The sequence below is a fragment of the Bos indicus genome, chromosome X, assembly GCF_029378745.1.
Source record: "Bos indicus isolate NIAB-ARS_2022 breed Sahiwal x Tharparkar chromosome X, NIAB-ARS_B.indTharparkar_mat_pri_1.0, whole genome shotgun sequence".
Classification (NCBI taxonomy): domain Eukaryota; kingdom Metazoa; phylum Chordata; class Mammalia; order Artiodactyla; family Bovidae; genus Bos; species Bos indicus.
The window spans coordinates 23739178-23758781 of NC_091789.1; the positions used below are offsets into that span (position 1 = coordinate 23739178).

The following is a 19604-nucleotide window of genomic DNA, read 5'->3' on the forward strand; positions in this document are numbered from 1 at the left end:
ACTTGAGAAAATGTAAAGATAAAAAATTTTATTTGATGAAATATAAATATAGTATAACATTTTAAAGTTATTGGAAAACATTATATACACTGACAAAAAGTTTTTTTAAAAGGATCTCAATTCTAATAGGATGTACCAAATAACTTTCAAAAAGAAAATAACAATAAGACCATTACTGAAGCAAAGACATAAAATTTTGCTATTGGTCAAAAACCTGGCCAAGAAGATCAACTGTTGAACCAAGAGGAAAAAAAAATCCTTTTATTTTGGATATACCTCTTTAAGTCTCTACAATCCAGTACACAAAAAGTAATTTATTAACAGCAAGTATAAACTACATTACAACAAATACCTAAGGAAACCAACCTGCTGTGAGAATCCACAGAAGAACTGGTACAAAAACTGTGGCAAAATGAAACAAAGGTTCTGGAAAAAAAAATGAAGAAAAGGTTTAATATGTTTCACTCCATCAACTTTTTGAAACTAAAACAGGAAACTGTACTCAGTAGTATAGGCAGTCCTAAATGCTTCTAATGTCACAGTGCAATAAACTTCTACTCCTGAGTTGTAAGGAAACAATTCAAAACAATAGATTACATTCATATTGGTATCAACGTCTGCTCTTCCCAGGCAGAAGATAACCTCACTTACTTTATGAGATCCTCTTGGTGTTCTAGAAAAGAAATGAGCTCATATAATATGAACACCTAATGGTACTGCACCTTAAATGCCAAGTGGGTTTGTAAAATCATCACAAAGTAGACTGACATAAAGCTCTAAGTGTATATTTTAAAGTCTGTTAATGCCAATAAATAGTCAGGAAATTATTACAGTATATATTGACACAAACAAGTATCAACTAATGGTTTATTGCCTTTGTTACTGCCTCATTAAACAACCAATTATTATTATCGATCATCTACTACAAGTGAAGATGACACTGTGTGATACAAAAAAACAAAACCTCTCATTTCTAAGCGAGTTATCACTTAACTGGGAGAATATGAAAAACAGATTTAAAAAATACAAGCTGAGAATGCATAAGGCAGTAAAAGCCACCAGGTGAGAGGATAAATACTAAAATTAAATTAACATCTTCAGGCAAAACTACCGGCACTAATGTTTTCAAAAAGTGTGCTGTCCTTCAGTATAGGCTTTGACTGTCTTTGAGCACTGCTGTCACTTGCTCACGTGTCTCTGGATTTCTCTTTGGGCAGCCCCTTCAATAGTCCATTTTTGAGCCACGTCAAAAAACCATCTCTTTCCTTCTGTCACACGTTCTCACTTAGCTAATTTCCCATTCTGGGAGACTTGAGGCTGTTTTTAAAAATCCAGTGGCTCCTCTGCCGCAGCTGAGGATATTTAGGTAAATACATTGCAGGCTGTGGAGGACATTTCTAAAGAAAACTGCTACACGTGTTTTGAATAAGTCCTACAGCACCAGAGTGTCAGAGCTCCCAAGGTCATCCTCTGGAAGGGCAACACTCATTTGCATGGATCAATTCTGGCAGAATGCAAAATACTGTCAGTCTACAGTACTTTATGTATATAAAAGAAGTGCTCTGAAGAAGAGACAGTGCTAGGTGTGGATTATGGGGGTGCTTTGTGGGAAGGGGAGGTCTGACTCTCCCATTAGAGTAACAGTTCCATGAAAATAAGGACTTTGCCTGTCTTATTCCATTATGAATTCTGAAGGGCCTGAAATAACGCTTGGCACATGGTAACACATTCAAGCATATTTGTTGATTGAATGAAAAAAGAAGTTAGACTGTGAACTAGGTGTTAAAGATGAATACGATATGGTGATAGCAGGAACCAAGGCAAGACCATATGTATTTTAAACATATCACGTAGCACAGGGTGGGGTGCCTTAAAAGCCAGACTAATTCTTAGACAAAGGAGAGTGAAGTTTCTGGAGGACAAGTTGAAAAGTGGCATTTTCTAAACATTAACCTGGATGAATTATGTAACTGAGTGGAGAAACAGAAAGGAGGAAGACCCGTCACTGCAGGGCAATAACAACTGGAAGATGCAAAGGCAAGATAAGAGGAAGGAAGGCATCTTAGCTCAGCCAGAGTGGGCAACCATATTAGAGATCATCTTGGGGTGAAAGGCAGCATAATAAAGGAATTATGCTAAGTCAGTAACTAAGGTGACAATGGGCACAGAGATTCTAATGAAGACAGAGGGTTTCTGCATAAATAACCCGCTAAATTGAGAACAGGGATATGTAACTTACTGATCACTGGTAAACATTAGCCATCTTAATACTTGTTTTGTTTTTCTTAACAGAGTGTTCCTTCCATCTGGTGGCAGTTGCTTGAATTGCAGGCCAAACTCTTACAGAGGCAAACAAGCTTCTGGAACAGGGTCAGAATGCCAGGCAGATATGTATGGCCAAAGCTCATGGGCTCCCCTTCAAGGGGGAGGTAAGAGAGAATAACCATCCATCCCCACGTGAGGCTGTTAAGTTACTGAGTCCAAGGCCCCGTAGACTCTATATAAATAACATAACCACACCAAAATGGTGGAAAAGGAGGAAAAAAAAAAGTAACTTTGGAAACAGTACTTTGACTACATACTCTAAGGCTAAAGAGCTAAAGACAGAAGTGCACACACACATATTTCTCAAGTTAGTCAGGCTTGTTTCTCACAGGAATATTTGAGTTAGCAATTCTGGAACTACTTTAAGTATAAACTTGAGGATTTAGCAAATAAATAAATAATGCAAATGAGAACCAGGTTTCTCACTGCTGAAGAAAAGAGTTCAGTTCAGTTGCTCAGTCGTGTCCGACTCTGTGAAGAAAGGAGTTACTAATATGGAAAAGGGAAAGGTTAGATAGAATGAAACTTGTGGTGTTGGCTTTAATCAAAGGTATCCATACAAACTGAGTTCAAGTATTGAGTTTATATGGATACCAATGACAATGAGCACAATGAGCACCAGATCTACATTTCTAAATACCACTTGTTAAAAAAAAGGACCAGAGATCCTTGGAGAAAAGTCTGAATCCAGGACTCAGGAAGGAAAAAATACAAGAGGCGCCTAGAACATCATGTAGTACCAGAAAACAGACAAGACTTAAAAAAAGGTGATGGTCAGGCATGGGTATATCCAATGGGTATAACGTTTTAGTAAGTTCTAGAGATCTGCTATACTTAACAGGACTGTATTCTTCCACCTAATAATCTGTTAAGGAGATAGAGCTCTTATTACATGTCATCACAATAAAATAAAAAGTTAATGATGGGGACATGGTGAAAGGACATGGGCGCCAGGTCTGTGACAATCTGAGTAACAATGAATGATGGTAATGAATTTCAACACAAAATAAAGTATCTGGTTTAATGGGAGAATGCTTTTTTCAAACAAAATTACACAAGCAAAACTGAGGTGTCCTGAGACCCTCAAAACACCATCTGAATCAATGTATCAAAGTTGACATTATCATGAATGGGACATCCTGACAACACATCCTCCTGATATGATGCCCTCAGTAGGTTGCAATAATGCTTCTGTGGTAATTGTGCCCAAACTTGAATCTAATAACAGGCAAATATTAGACAAACCCAAATTGAGGGACATTCAACTAACTCAATGGCCAACATTCTTCAAACATGTTAAGATCATAAAGACAAAAAAGACAGGAACTATCCCAGGTTAAAGAAGACTAAGGAGATCAGGATCCTTAAATGCAGGCATGAACCTGAAATGGACCACAAAACAAGTATCTGTGGGACCATTAGCAAAATTCCAATACAGTATATAGACTAGTTAATAATGTGCTAATTAATATCAATTTATTGATCTTGGTAACTATGCTCTGTGTTATCTAATGTGCTAACAGTTGGCAAAACTGAGCAGACAGTATACGAGATTTCACTAATTTTGCAACTTTTAAAAAGTATGAAATTATCTCAAAATGAAAACTGAAAAAACTTGAAAAAAAATAAACAGAACAGAATATAGGATAGGAGATCAAGTTCTGGTACACGGTTAAAACAGGTAAACCTAACGTATATGTTGCATAAATTATATCTAAATTTATATATCATTTATATTACTATATATCATATAGTAATGTCAATAGGATAAGTCATTGTTTGGTGCAAGGGTGGAGAAGATTGGAAAAGCACAAGGGAACTTTCTGGGGTGATAGAGATGGTCAATATTTGATTCTGGTGGTAGTTACATGGATGTAAACATTTGTCAAAATCAAGCTATTAACATTTAATGGGTACACTGTACTGTATTTAAACTATACTTTAAGAAAGTTTACTTAAAATTTTTCATCTCAAATCTCCTTCATTAAAAGGAATTTCTGGCTTCTGATTCATTAAATAGACCGCCTCTGTTTTACTGACCACAAATTTCAGGGCTAAGACACTAAAAGAAATATGAAGAAAGAACAAAAAAACCCTACAACCAAGCTAAGTCAATGCTGTGTTAAACTCTCATAAATTACAAATATTTTATCACATACCTTATAGAAGAAATACTGGACAAGGTGTGCAATTCTCACATAATATAGATGTCCATGAGCCAACAGCAGTTTCTTTAAATGTTTAAATTTTGGGACTGCATAATCGCTATTCCTGGATGCTTGGCGACCTTCTTTGCCTTTAATACCTAAAATAAGACAATTTCTATAGGGTATTTTTATAGAGTAAGTAACCACCTCATCTGTTACTTCCATGTTTTTCTTGCTTACAAGTACAGTTCAACTGAATAGTTTAGCACTGTTTTCTTAAGCAAAAAGTGCTTTTATCGGTGAGATTTATCAATAAAAAGTAAAATTGTTTAATTGGCAATTACCTATTTATAACAAAACATAAAACAATTAATGAAATCATTATTTTAATCATGATAAGGCAAAAATTATACTGAGGAAAAAATTTAATCTGAAAAATATCTTGAAAGTACTTGGTAAGTGATTAATTATATATGGCACCAGACTAGGTGCTATACTAAAGCAACTCAGAAACCTGGGGTTTATGGTTTAAGAGTAAATTGAAGAGTTGTAATGAGATGGTTAAGTCCTCATACCAAATGATACTCTGAGCAGTGGTTAGTTAACACTTAGTCCTGTCCAAAATGTCCATAAAGCAGCTGCTGCCGCTGCCGCTGCTGCTGCTAAGTCGTTTCAGTCGTGTCCGACTCTGTGCGACCCCATAGACGGCAGCCCACCAGGCTCCCCCGTCCCTGGGATTCTCCAGGCAAGAACACTGGAATGGGTTGCCATTTCCTTCTCCAAAGCAGCTGGTTCACACCAAAGATCCTTGAAATTTGCTCTTGTCCAAAATGCCCATGAGCATACTTAGTCCACACCAAATAGTTCTGGACAGCACCAAATTTCAAGGGGGCTTCTCAGGTGGCTCTGTGGTAAAGAATCCACCTGCCAATACAGGAGATGCGGGTTCAATCCCTGGAGGGAAGGGGAGTTCGCCTGGAGGAGGGCATGGCAACCCACTCCAGTATTCTTGCCTGGAGAATCTCATGGACAAAGTAGCGGGGCAGGCTACGGTCCATAGTGTCACAAAAGAGTCAGACACGACTTAGCGACTAAACAACAGAATTTAAAGGACCTTTTGGCATGGATAAAATGCACTATGGACATCTTAGACAAGATCAAATGTCCTGCAAGGCTGAGTAGCAGCCCATGCTCAAGCTTGAGCCCATGAGCTCAAGTGGCTTCAGGCCATTTCTAGTCAATAGCCCATGAGTCGAACTAGAGTTCCACAGTAAATAGGGTTACTTCCAAATGGAAAGAATTTGGGAATCCAAACTGCTTTACAATAATCTCCAAAATACTAATAATGCTATTATTTCTCCCCCTCCAAAAAAATTCTGGGGTGTTAGGATTGCTGCCTCCCAGAAACTTAACAGGGGGCAAAATGGTGAAGTCATAGAGAAGCTGCTGTTGCATGCCAACATGTAAATTCACCACTACAGCCCACACAACCACGCATAGATATTGGCATGAGGAAAATCAGCCAGCCAGTTATCATTTCTGAGTTCCAAGCAGTTAAGGACCACAAAAGATACAGTGCAGCAACATAAGCAGGCGATCTGGCCAGTGGTGAAAAATCAATAAAATCTCCTGCATGCTGGCAAAAATGAGAGCTAAATGATCAATCACACAGCCAGGAGGTTTCAGAAATTTGGTTTACTTGGCTAATAAAATAATATCCTCCAGCCTGGTATTGCTACATTCCCACCAGGGGTAGGACTTATGCATGGGCATATTCCATGGTCAGATGAGAACCTTCATTTAATTAACAATGATCATTCCCGAATTCAAATTCAAGATGAACAACCAAAACAATCTCTAGAATAAGACCACTCTACCTAAAAGCAATACTGATACCTTACAGCTGCCATCTCATTAGATGTTTCTTACCTATGCCCACATGGGATTCCAAGATCATGCTAACATCATTGGCACCATCACCTATCGACAGTGTGATTGGGCTGCCTTTTAAATTCTTCACCATTCTTACAATCTAAACGTTAAATACAAGAGAGGTATAGAAAAGGTCAAAGCAGAATGTGAGGTTGTACTCTATGGGGGTATTTGCCTCTTTCACACTTGTAAATGGAAGCTATGCAAACAGAAAGGTGGTCTGTGCATATAATAGTGTCGAATTCTCAGGGAAGAACAACACAGCTTTTCAAAACGTAACACCAAGTGCCCACTTGTTTCTGGTTTTGCTAATGGATGAACTGTCTAATCCATGCCTTCTACCCACATTAGAGAGCAGAATGCATCCCCTCTTGTCACTGCTTCACATATCCTTTCAGATCAGGTAGTGAAGGAGAGAGTGGAGACCAGAGAGCTGATTTAGGGTAATATGCATGGGGCAACCAGGACAAAAGTGGGCAGTGAGAGGATAATGGCTTTGGTCACCCCTGCCTCTCTCCTCCCTGCTGACACTCCAACCACCCCTGGGTACACCCCAACCCTTATTTCCATCTAGCTGCCAACTAAACTTTACCAAATCTTTGAGTGCTCAATATGATTTGATCCCTCATACAGGTAGCTGCATTTTAAAAGGGGGCACCCTAAAGGTGATGGATGACCTTTGCAGAAAGATGCCTGAGATGTGTATAATGCATCATCATTCCCTGAGTGTCTTTTAAAGACACTGTGCCACATGTTGATGGCACAGTGCAGCTCAATGCTGTGTTCACGGTAGGTACTGAATAAAGGAAACCTTCTCCTGGCAGAGTTACTGTGGGAAGAATATTGGGTAAGTGGCTGTCCTCCTACCAATGACTGCTTTATGTGTCAACCCTCAAAACCCCTTGGAATCTAGCAGCTTTTAAACAGCTTATGTAAATCAGTAGTTGAATAATGTCTTGCAAAAATTTTGTACTCTCAAAGGCTTTCACCAGGTAACATAAATAAAATCCATTCCCACATAGATTAAAAATAATTTATATGAGGCAAAACCACCCTGCAGTCTTTTCTTTAAACAAAATTCAGTCAGGTTTTAGTTAAATTGCATACCAAAAAAACCTGACGCCCAATCCATTTGACACAAAAATGATGTTACTAGGAAATGCCAGGTTTTCCCCAATCCTTCACTTCAACTTGGCTCATGTATGGCAAAACCAATACAATATTGCAAAGTAATTAGCCTCCAATTAAAATAAATAAATTTAAATTAAAAAAAAATAAAAACTTTATGAGTGCCAGAAATAATCAGTGAGTCAAAGACAAAAGTAAATTTGTTTTTAATAGGCTACATTACTGGTTTAACTAATTGCACTTATTATACTGTATGCAGTAATGACCTAAAAGAAGAAAAATGCAGTCAGAAAAGGTCTAGGGAAGGCAATAAAATTATCAAGGGTGACAGCTTCGGCATGCAAATACAGATTAAAAAGATGAAAGCCAGTCGTTGCAGAAAGATAAAAGGATATATTGCTATGGACCATAAGCCCATGAAAGATCTAGATAGATAAACATCAAATTTTTTTTCACAAGTTCCAGGTCACTGAGATTAAGAAGTCTTCAATCTCTAGATAGCCTCACAAAAAAGAAATCAATTTACCAAAAAGTATTTATTGATCTGCTATAACTATATGCAACACAATGTGCAAAAGTGAAATGCAAATACTCAAAAAGGATATGTGGCTGGGTCACACACCTCAGGAAGCATATAATGGGGAATGGATACAATAATATCAGAGAACCAGATTAACAATAAAAGGTAATAATACTCTATATTTATGCAAGAGAATATATGACAACTTCTAAGTTGTCCACATAAGGCCTATGATGTCAGAGAAGGGAGAGGACACTACAGGCCAGAGTGATGAGAAATGATTTTATAGAAGGAAGCATGGGTTGATCTAAACCATAAAGGACTGGTAAGATGTGCATGGATGGGGAAAAGGGTTTGGAGGAGTATTCCACGGAAAGGGAAGAGCATAATCTAAGGCATACTGACAGTTAAGTCCAATATATGCTCAGAAAATGGGTCTGATTTGACCAGACCAATTGAGTTTCATAAAGGGGACATGGACAGGTAGATAATATAATATGGGGCCATATTATAAAAGTGGTAACAGGGTGCAGGAGAAAGGAGAAATGAGAAGAAAAGGCTAGACTGCAGGCTAAGAGAGAAGTTAGTCGACATGGAGTTCAATGAGCTGTTAAAGTCCTGGACATGGAAGGTAATGGAAAGAGATGGAAAAGACAATGTACTAGGAAATGGGCAGAATTTCATGACTGAGAGCACACGGAAGGGTAAAGCAGAGGAGACGTTAACATACAGATCTAGAAGTAGAGTGAGCTCAGTAACACTTGTAAAAAAAGACAACGAAAATGACAACTGGACTCTAGAGAAGGTTGAATTGAGGTGATAATGACACACCCAAGAAAACATATTCAGTAAGCAACTGGAGAAATCAAGTGGAACTCCAAAGACTGGGACTGGAGAAGTGATTTGAAAAACACCTATGAGTAGGTGATAGTAGATGGTAGGTGATATTCTGGAAGAGGTGATGATAGTGAGAGAAATAAAAGAGACTAAGGACTGAATGATGGAGGAGGGCGGTGCTCCATGTTCTGGGTGGGAGAAGCAGCATGGTGTTAGGAATTCAGGTACTGGCCTGGGCAGTGGAGCAGTCAAAACCCAGGTGACCAATCTGAGCAGCAGACAATGAATGTAGGGGGAAAATAAATGTAGGGGAAAGAGGTATTGCCTTTGATTAGAGGGACAGATTTCTATGGATATTGTTCTGATAGGATCTGCTTCCCCAGCTGGGGCTAACAGAGGCTGTGAAGCTTGAAGAAAAGAAGAGCATATGATTGCAGTAGAAACTGAAAGTGAGAAGGTAGGGAGAGAGGATTCCCTCAATTAGGATGGGCTGGGTGCATGCACATGCCTGTGCATGGTAGGGGATGGAGTCTGTAAAGGAGAAGCCAAAGACACAGCGCCAGCCCCTGGGTCTAGAGCAAGCAGTTGAGGGATGGGAAGAAGCAAGACCAACACATATAAAAGAATACAGTGTACACAGAAGTGAAAAGTTGTGTACCTAACACTCTAAGGTTCCAGAGATGCAGTGAGTACAAGGAGGCAAGGTGAAGCAGATCAATGCAAGCTGGAGGAGCTGGAAAAGACAGCACATGGTGGGTGGCCTCTGCACTGGGTTTTGTTAAGAATACAATTTTTGTTAGGTCAAGAGGAATTCAGAGACAATTCCAGATGAGGAAATGATATGAGGGAAGTCCTGGAAGTTGGCGTGAGAATGGCACATGGGAAGGGACACAAAAGGGGAACAGCCAATAGGAGTGGAGGATTCACGCTGGATATGGGAGTGATGGTGGACTCAAAGTGTGTACAGACACATGGAAAGGGTCAACAGGGGTGGCTGCCACACTGAGTCATCTGCCATTCATCCTAAGGGACTAGGAAACTAATGAAAGGTTCTGAGCGAGAATATATGATGGGAGACGGACAGTTTTAACAAGATTAATTTGGGAGTATGGGGAAAGATATGGAAGGGGGAAGGGAGAAAGCAAGGGGATTAGCAAGATTAAATGAAACACTCTGTGTATAAAGTCCTAAGGGCTTGCTTGCACTAGGATGAAGATAAAAGGTTTAAGAAGATGGCACCAAAATGAGAGCTATGACAAAAGGTAGGAACAACAGGACATGGTGATTATATGGAGTGAGTGAGAAGCAAAGGGTCAAAGGCAGTTTGGAGACTTGGGGAGCAAAAGAATAATGTCACTGGTGACAGGAATAATAAAGAAAAAGGATAACCCAAACTGGCTTGAAGGAGAAAATTATAAATATCTGTCTTGGATACTAGAATTTAATGTTACAGAGGGAGTCCACATAGAGCTGTCTAGCAGGCAGCTAGAAATATGTGACTTAACAAAAAGGACAAGTTAGTCAGAGTCATAGAAAAGGATGTGCTTATCCAAAGATAGGATGTAAGTGAAAAGCAAATGAAAGACACAGCCCCAGAAAAACCTGATAATCAGGGAGAAGACCGAGGATGAAACAAAAAACACCATGTTGCCAAGATGCAAAAAAAAGAGGACCGTGGACTATCACAGAAACCAAGCTAGGAGAGTTTAAATGGGGACATAATTGCAGTGTCGACTGCAATGGAGAAAGGACGAGAAAATGGAAGACAGTGCAATGGATTCGGCATGGAGTTTGCTGCTCTCCTCCAAGAGATCCTACAGACTAAGATGGGAAGAAAGTATGCACGGAGCAAAATGGAACAGTGGAGCCAGGAGTAGTGGGATGAAGGCAGCAGGCACCAAGCACTCATTAGAGAAGTTTGGAAGGTGAGCAACTGGACAGCCAGCTTGAGGGGACAACAAGGTGAAGCACAGGTTTAATTCAAATTGGTGGGAAGGCTCCTGAGTTGGACCACACAGAGGAAGAGGCCAGGGAAGATATAATAAGGTACTCAGGGCCCTTTGAAGAGAATTAAAAGTGATCATTTGTATGTATGTGTACAGAAGTACCCAGAATGGAACATCAACTAATATCCAGTTACCTGAGCTTTCTGTAACGGGGCCATCCGACAGCAGAGCACTGCTGTGCACTTCATGCAGATCTGTAGGAAAATGCTTTTGTAATTGTTAGAACCAGAGTCTTGACTAGAGTTTAATATAAGAGACAGAGTGGAGCCATCAATGATTAATCCGTATTCCTGATGTTCTGTCCACGCTCTGAAAAAGAAAAATAATGCAAATATATTTGAATCTACTATACATTGCTTTTTAGGAACTTGAAAAAACCACAAAAAGCAGACTTATCATCAATCTGGTTCCTGGACCTGTGAATTCTGAAGAAGCAACCATTTCTATTAATGGCACAATAGAGACTTTCTATCACATCTTTGAGGCTCAAGTTGCCCAGATAGCTGTCACTAAGTTCTAAATATAAAACTAATGAAAATCTAGTAGCCAGTCCCCATATAAGAAACTCAAGATGAATTTTGGAAATTACAGTTCAATCTGTAAAACTTTGATATGAAGACAAATCATTAGTCAATCTGAAAACTGAACGATGCAGGGAAAAGACAAAATGGCTTTGGGGTATACAAATCACAGAAGATATTCTTAACATTTTTGCCTGACTGACAAAACCTATCAATAAATCTGGCTTCTCAAATATGACAGACTACCAAAAAGACAAAGTGTTCATTAAAGAATTCCATACAATGATTTATGTTCTTTAAGTAAGTATCATATTATACTAGATTAGTGATTTTCGACCATAGCTTTCCCATTAGAGTCACTTAGGCAGCTTTTAAAAAAGCCCATGTTCAAGGTTTATCCACAGACAAATTAAATCTGAGTGTCTTAGACAGAGCTTGGTTAGACTGGGTTGGCCAAAAAGTTCACCTGGGTTTTTCCAGAATAGGTTCATTCATAACATGGAAAAACCCGAATGGACATTTTGGCCAACCCAATATATAGGTGTGTTTTAAAAGGCTCCATAGGTTATTTGCATGCATAGCCAGGACTGAGCAGTATTAGTTGCCAGGAAAGACAAATATAATGGGTGCCAACTATTTAAGAAAACCATATGGAGGGAAATCTTACAACTGAAAAAATGCTACCAATTAACATTTCATATTTTTGCAATTATGAAAAAACCAGCAATTAATCAATTTCTGCTCAGGCAATCTTGGGTGCCATTTGAGAATCGCTGCAGAAGTGTTAAACACAGCAGGGTCTCATCATTACAGATTCATTCGTCTAATGTTATGCTTCTCAAAGTTTACTGTTTAAAGAGCTGCTGTTTTACAGACTATAAGTAGTGAGAGCTTAATATGCCTCATCATTCCTTCCTTCCATATTTTGTTTCACACTATTATGAGCATGTTATATTCACTAATTAAAGAGATATCAATCATGCATTCCTTTGCTCCCCTACTCACAGAGCTGACAATGTACAGAAAACAGTGGCTCAATAATCAATCAAGCAATATCTGTAAACATCAACTCTAACTAAGCCATACAGAAAAACAGAAAGAATTATTAACTAAGCTTTTTCTGGAGACTAGAAAATCTCCTTGGGGTGAAAGAGGCACACATGAGAGAAGATGCCCCACTAAACATGATAAATGGTTAACATCTGAAAAGAATAGATACATACAAAACTGAATCACTTTGCTATACACCTGAAACTAACACAATACTGTTAATCAATTGTACTCCAATATAAAATAAAATAATTTTTAAAAAGGTTAATATAAGCCCCAAGCTTGGGGCTGGTGCACTGGGATGACCCAGAGGGATGGTATGGGGAGGGAGGTGGGAGGGGGGTTCAGGATGGGGAACACGTGTACACCCGTGGCAGATGCATGTTGATGTATGGCAAAACCAATACAATATTCTAAAGTAAAAAAATAAATAAATAAAGACACATATAATGTGTTATGACTGTAAAAAAAAAAAAAAAAAAAAGGTTAATATCCAGTGATTGGGAGAATAAATACACACCAGGAAAGAACAATGGGTTCTTTATGAGGTATGACATCTGAAATGGAACTTGAAAGGACAGAGAGGTGAAGAAAGAGAGAATGTATGTGTGGTGTGTGTGTTAAGTTGCTTTAGTTGTGTCCGACTCTTTGCGACTCCATGGACTGTAGCCCACCAGGCTCCTCTGTCCATGGGATTTCCCAAGGCAAGAATACTGGAGTGGGTTGCCATTTCTCCAGTATGTGTGGTACACTAGGAAAATAAGTTGAAAAGGTCACCTGGGGTCTTTGATATGACCTAATTCTGTGGGTAATGGAGATCCACTAAAGGTTTCTGAGCAGGGTTATGATATGGGCAGTGCTTTACACCTAAGGACCAGTCATTGGGCAGAGGGGCTTAAGTGCTTTGAGGCACAAATTACTAGGAATCTGATAAAGCCCCAGTGGAGAGAACAAGAACATGGGTAGGGCTTGGGGGCGGATTTACAGTGGAAGAGACAGAAGGAGCAGAAGTTGGTGAAAGGGATTCTGTGTCTCATGATTGTGTAACTTGGGGAAAGACTTTACCCAACTGCAGATGAATGAGGAAGAGGAAATGTTTTGAGATGGCAAGTACAATTTTCCATAAGCCCTGGCTTTTACACAAGTGCCCAAGAGCTGCTGAATGGTGCTGTAGATTTAACTGTGTCTCTCATCAAGTCCCATGTTGAACCCTAACCCTCAGGGTGAGGGTATTTGGAAATGAGGCCTTTGTGAGATAGAGAGGTCTAGATGAAGTCATGAGGGTGGGGCCCTCATGATGGGATCAATATCCTTATAAGAAGGGGAAGAGACATCAGAGCTTCCTCTCTCTCAGCTAAGAAAGGATACAGCCCACTTTCTGCAAGCCAGGCAGGGGGAACCTCACCAGAACTCAGCCATGTTGGCACCGTGATCCCAGACTTCTGGCCTTCAGAAATGCAAGAAGTTTCTATTGTTTAAGCCCCCTGCTCTGTGGTATTTTGTTATGATGGCCTGAGCAGATTAAGATAAATGCACAAGTAAAACACATGTAATCTGGACTGCCTTTGTAAGTACCATTTGGCTAAAGGAAGGAAACATTTATCACAGACAATTAATAAAAACCTGTTTACTCTCATTCATGTCCAAGTTAACAGAAGAACAACAGCTGTTTTAAAATTGGCCATCGCCTCATGATTGTGGGTTGTTCATTTTTAAAGCCTGTGAAAACCCTAGAGATGAGGACAGAGATACAGCAGAGTTGTTAAAAGCATAGGCTCTGGAATTGGATAGACCTGTTCTACATCTTATTAGCTGTGTTATCTCGAATAAGTCACTTCATCTCTCTGAGCCTTAGTTTCCCTATTTTTAACATGAAGAAAATTAGTTGTTACTGGGTTGTTGTGAAGATTAAATGAGAATAATTTAAAGTGCTTAATGCTGTTCCTGGAACAAAGAGTGTGTTTAAGAAATGTGAAATAGTATTACCTAGGGGGTCTTTGGATTTAGAAGAGGAAATCGATTTGCTTATGGCCAAGGTAAATTCCAGTAATTGGTTTAGACAAACCTAAGCCACGGTCAACGTATCTCTGGGTATTGAACTACTGTGGATCAGTGCCTTTCCTTGAGAACCCTAGGTTCTACAAGTTCTTCCTAAGCAGCTTGTTGAAAGCAGTCAAGTGGCTATGCTATCAAGTGTTTGGTCTCCTTTGAAGCATAAAAATTCACATAGAAAATGGCTCCAGGATCTCAACCTGCACAGAAACTGTTACAGAAACTGACTGTATTACATTCAATTTAAGAGACCATGAAAAGGGATATTTTTTTCTTAACATGGACCAGGCCAGGATATCAATACTAAATACTCAGACCCTAAATATTTAGAAAATGAACCACTTTTCTAAAGCTCAAGAAGTGTAGGTTTTTTTAAAAACAGAAACAGGTGAAAAGTGTCAAATAATCTCAAATAGGCCATTAGCCAAGTCCTCAGGGAAGGTTCTAACTCACAGGGATAAACCACCTACAACCAACCAATGTTAAATTAGAGAAAACAGAGTCTTCTGCCTAAGTAGCTCTGGTTTACATCTGTACCAAGGTCTAAATATGACAAATTGATGGACTTTCTTACTTTTTAAGGCTTCTAGTACTTTTAGGAAATTCATGCAGCAGCTTCTTACGATATTCAGTCAACAACTCATGTAATCGATCCTCTTTCCTTTCGCTTTCTTCAATTGTCTTGGTGGTCAGTTCCAAGAGCTCGGTGTTGGTTTGGAAAAGGCGGCAGGCATAGCAGGTGGATTTTGCAGTCTCCATCTTGTCGCCAGTAAGCACCCAGACTTTCAGACCTGCGGCATGCAGGGCTTCAATGGTCTCAGCGGCTTGATCTTGTAGCCTGGGAACACAAAGGAAACCTTGTTATCTTTGAAAATTCCTGACACAGATTCTGCAAGAAGGCTTGTTAAAGAGAATATTCTTATAATTCATAGCAATTTTGGAATCTTGACATATTTTAATAGTTACTTTTCTTATATATCCTCTACCCTTTCTAAGCATATTCTTGTTGGCATAATTTTACTTATTAAAGTACATTTCAGACAATGAGGTTTTGAAAGTTCATGACCTCACTTAAGGTTACTGGTATCTAATGACAGAAATAAGAATCATCACTCTTAGCTAAAATGTTCAGAATCTCACCAAATGGTCTTACTCATTGTCACTTTAGCATATTTCATTATGTTGTCTACAAATACTTAATGTGGTTCAAAACTGAAAAGGCCAGACACATCCTAATGAGATACTGAGAGAAATCAGCAAATTCCCATCCCTGAGGACCTTGAAAGCCAAACATTCTAAAAGACAATTTAAGCATAATTTTCAAAGGGAAGGACAGAAGAAGGATACTTTGTATTTCTTCTGGCTAGAGAATAACAATGAAATTGTTGTTTAGTTGGCAAGTTGGTCTGACTCTTTGTGACCCCATGGACTGTAGCCAACCAGGCTCCTCTGTCCATGGGATTTCCCAGGCAAGAATACTTGAGCAGGCTGCCATTTCCTCCTCCAGGGGATCTTCCTGACCCAGGGATTGAACCTGCATCTCGTGCATTGGCAGGCCGATTCTTTACCACTGAGCCACCAGGGAAGCCCAAATTATACTGTATGAATTCTATTAGAACCTTCCAATATAGCTGAATCTATGTTTATAACTTTGTGTTTGGGTTAAGCCTGATAATTCACATTCATTACTTATAGAAAACTCCCAAAATAGAATCTAAAACATATTTTTTCAAGCAGATCAATTTTGGAGCCCTATAATCATGTCTGGTAGAGCCAATTATTTTAAAAATGTGCTCTAGTCTGTGTAACCTGTGTAACCAGGTTACAATGAGTTCTCATGTTGCTTGCTCTACCTTGAATTTCCCTTCTGCTCATATGTCTGTCAAAATCATATCCATTCTACCAAACACCACCTAAATGATACCTCTAGCACAAAACTTCCTACACATAGTAAGACTACTTCATAAATATCTGTACAAATGAAGGGATGGCATAGGAAGTACTCAAAAGACCTTAGAGATGACAGATTCATATTCTTCTAAGTCACAAATACTTAACTCAAAAATTATTTCCACAAACAGTTCAAAATCTGGTGTACAGACAAAGCTAAATCAAAGATTTCAAAGCTTGGAATAAATAACCAATCTGGACAGATACTACTCTAAATGATTGGTCATTAAAATAACAAGAGTATCATTTTCTAGTTACTTGTCTTCCACTGCAGTGGCTCCAATTAAATGCATGTCTGTCTCAATCTCATCGAAAACCTTTTCCATTTTTTCTTCTCTGTCTTGTAAGGCCATTTTTGCCTCTATGAGCTGTCTGTTAACTCTTTCATAATCATCTGGAGCAATTTCTTTGAAGGCTATACAAAGTGTCCGATACCCCTCCTAGAAGCAAAGTAGGAGATCTCTAGTTATCCAAATAACAAAAACAAACAAAATACACTCTTTAAATACTCTTGCTTTATCATACCAAAAAAAAAAAAAAAAAGAAATTCTGACTAATTTTCTTTTCAGTTAAAAAAGGGAGAAAAAACAGATTGCATTAGGTTAACATTCAATTGGGTTCAGAATAACAAAATAATACCTCTTGGGTTTAAAAAAACACAAAAGCAGAACATAAAACAAAGATTCTTGAAAAGTCTTCAAAGGTTGCAAATTCTGAACAGAAACTTGCTCCAGGATGTTTTATATTAAAATAAGGAAAATAATATTACAAAATCCCCCAATACAAAAATAGACCATAAAAATAAGCTAAAATTCATTTAAATTGTCCTTTATATAGCAATCCACAGACATAGTCATCTCTAGCATTTCTCCTTCTCTCTATTGAGGGGCGGGGTGCAGGCTCACCATCGCATTATGTTCCACATGGACTTTAATTAAGTCGATTTCATGATTTTGTACCCTGGGGAAAACTGCTGAGTCGGCTCCTTTACAAAAGAGAAGTATATCTCCTAAAATAAAGAATCAAAGAGTACTTGACTTACTTAGAGTTAGATTGGTATTGGGATTTTCATAACAAGTAACTATTATGGTGGCTTCTCCCTCCCAGCAGCTGTGTATCCTGAGACTGCCTTGGAATGTTCACCCAACTGGAAGCAGACATCTTGACCTTCACTCTGTCAAGACAATATCCATCACCTCTGAGGACCAATAAGGAGACAACTAATATCCCAGAGTTTACAGTATGCACCTCTGTTAAAAGATATACCCTGTAAGTGAATCACTTGTGTCAAGGAGCTGCATCTGACTAAATTCACTATGAGGATGCTGTCAACCATGGTCTAAAAGCCACATGTAGCATTTACAGATGCCAAGGAGCAAACTCAAGCACCAACAAGAAAAAATCATTTTCAAAGCTTATACATGTTAGCTTTTAGCAGTAGCTTGCTGATTTTCACTGGAAACTGGAGAATTGCTCTGTAGAATGCTATTATAAATAGCATTTATACCAGTCTGTGTACCCAGGAACATAGACAGTTGACCTTTAAGAAAGAGATTCCAATCTTATAAGGCAAAGTGCTAAGTTCAAGAAGTTAAAAAATGGTAGCTCTGAGGTCAAGGCCCTTGGGAGACCACTTCCTCAGACATCTCACCATCTGCAATAGAATGCAGACATGCACAGGTACAGGTAAGAACAGAAGAATTCCACACATTAAGTGTATTTTTTTTTTAATTTCTCTCACAGGGACCTCCCTGGTGATCAAGTGGTTTAGAATCTGTCTTCCAATGCAGGGGATGCAGGTTCAATCCCTGGTCTTGGAAGTAAGAGCCCACATGCTGTGGAGCAACTAAGCCCATACGCCACAATGAAGAGCCTGCGTGCTGCAACTAAGACCTGATGCAGCCAAATAAATAAATAAATATTAAAAGACACTCCTCTAGCATATCCATGGTGTGTTTAAAAGTCATAGAACAAATTCCACATTCACATATAATGAAACCAACGTTGTAACTTTGCAGTCACACCACAAAGTATGAATAAGGATGGACATATTCCCTCAAGGGTCTGTCTATATCTTCCCATTCTCATATTAAGAAATTTTCAACAGATTTAATCCTAAAAAGTTAATTAATAGGAAATAAATCAAGAATATTTTGAAAAACCACCTAGAGACATACATACAGAGACACACACAGACACACACTTACACAGAGGAATCCGAGCCAACAAATGAAGCAGCAATGCTATCCCATGGGTATTGCTGAATCTGAGCATAAGGCATCACAGCCACCACACCTTCTCCTAAGAACATGGGTGAACCCTGAAAGGATGGCACTGGTTCCCCTGCAAAGGGCAAGCTTCTTTATTGTGTGAAACAAAGAGCCCAGGGTGCTAGAGTAAATCATGTGTCCTTTCCCAGCAGTGGGGCCTTGGTCATCTCTGGCTTACCTGCTCCCAGAAAGTGTAAAGCACTGGGGAGTTAGGATGGTCAGGGAGGGAGAACCAGCAACTCTCTACACTCAAAAACTACTGCTAGTAATCGCAAACCATGCAGTTGTAGTGGGCTGCCACAGGTAGACACTGGTGGTGATTGGTCAGTACCCTGAACTGTAAAAAAAAAAAGTCACCCTTTCTGTTCCTGTTTGGATATCCAAGACTGAGAAGTGGAGCTCACTTTTCAAGAAAATTCATATATTGTCATACTAGGGGTTCTGCCACTGATAATTTGACAAGCTGAACAGGTGCTTATGTAAATACATTCAGGGATATACAAGAGCTTTAAGTAATCAAACACTACTACATGAAATGTTTTTCTCTCTTGAAGTAGTTGATCAACAAATCTACAAATGGAAAGAAAGAAAAAGTCAAGTCTTAAATATGCATACCTGTTTGAGTCTTCACAATTACACTCATACGACGGCGGACAGCATCAAAGTTTAAGGTGTGAAGAAGTTCATACCTTTAATAGAAAAAAAAAAGTGAGAAAAGTGAAATACCAAGACCACACTGGGAAAAAAAGAAAAAAAACACAACAGAAACATTTTACATTAACAGAGATTTCCTCTTGGATTAAGGGTCGCTGCTTGTGTGCACAAGGGTTCTTTCCATTGTGTCTTTGGAATTTCTCTGCACTTGG

General features: G+C 38.9%; 1 protein-coding gene across 6 annotated transcripts in view; it reads right to left on the reverse strand.

Moving 5' to 3' along the window:
* ATP11C (ATPase phospholipid transporting 11C) overlaps positions 1 to 19604 on the reverse strand; it is a 185000-nt gene that overhangs the window by 34542 nt on the left and 130854 nt on the right. For all 6 annotated transcript variants that reach the window (XM_070783453.1, XM_070783455.1, XM_070783452.1 and 3 more), the window contains 8 exons: positions 19354 to 19427; positions 17374 to 17477; positions 16727 to 16908; positions 15093 to 15356; positions 11030 to 11204; positions 6402 to 6504; positions 4485 to 4630; positions 367 to 426 (listed from right to left, as the gene is read on the reverse strand). In XM_070783453.1, the coding sequence (XP_070639554.1) occupies positions 367 to 426; positions 4485 to 4630; positions 6402 to 6504; positions 11030 to 11204; positions 15093 to 15356; positions 16727 to 16908; positions 17374 to 17477; positions 19354 to 19427 (1108 nt within the window). The remainder of the gene's footprint in view (positions 1 to 366; positions 427 to 4484; positions 4631 to 6401; positions 6505 to 11029; positions 11205 to 15092; positions 15357 to 16726; positions 16909 to 17373; positions 17478 to 19353; positions 19428 to 19604) is intronic.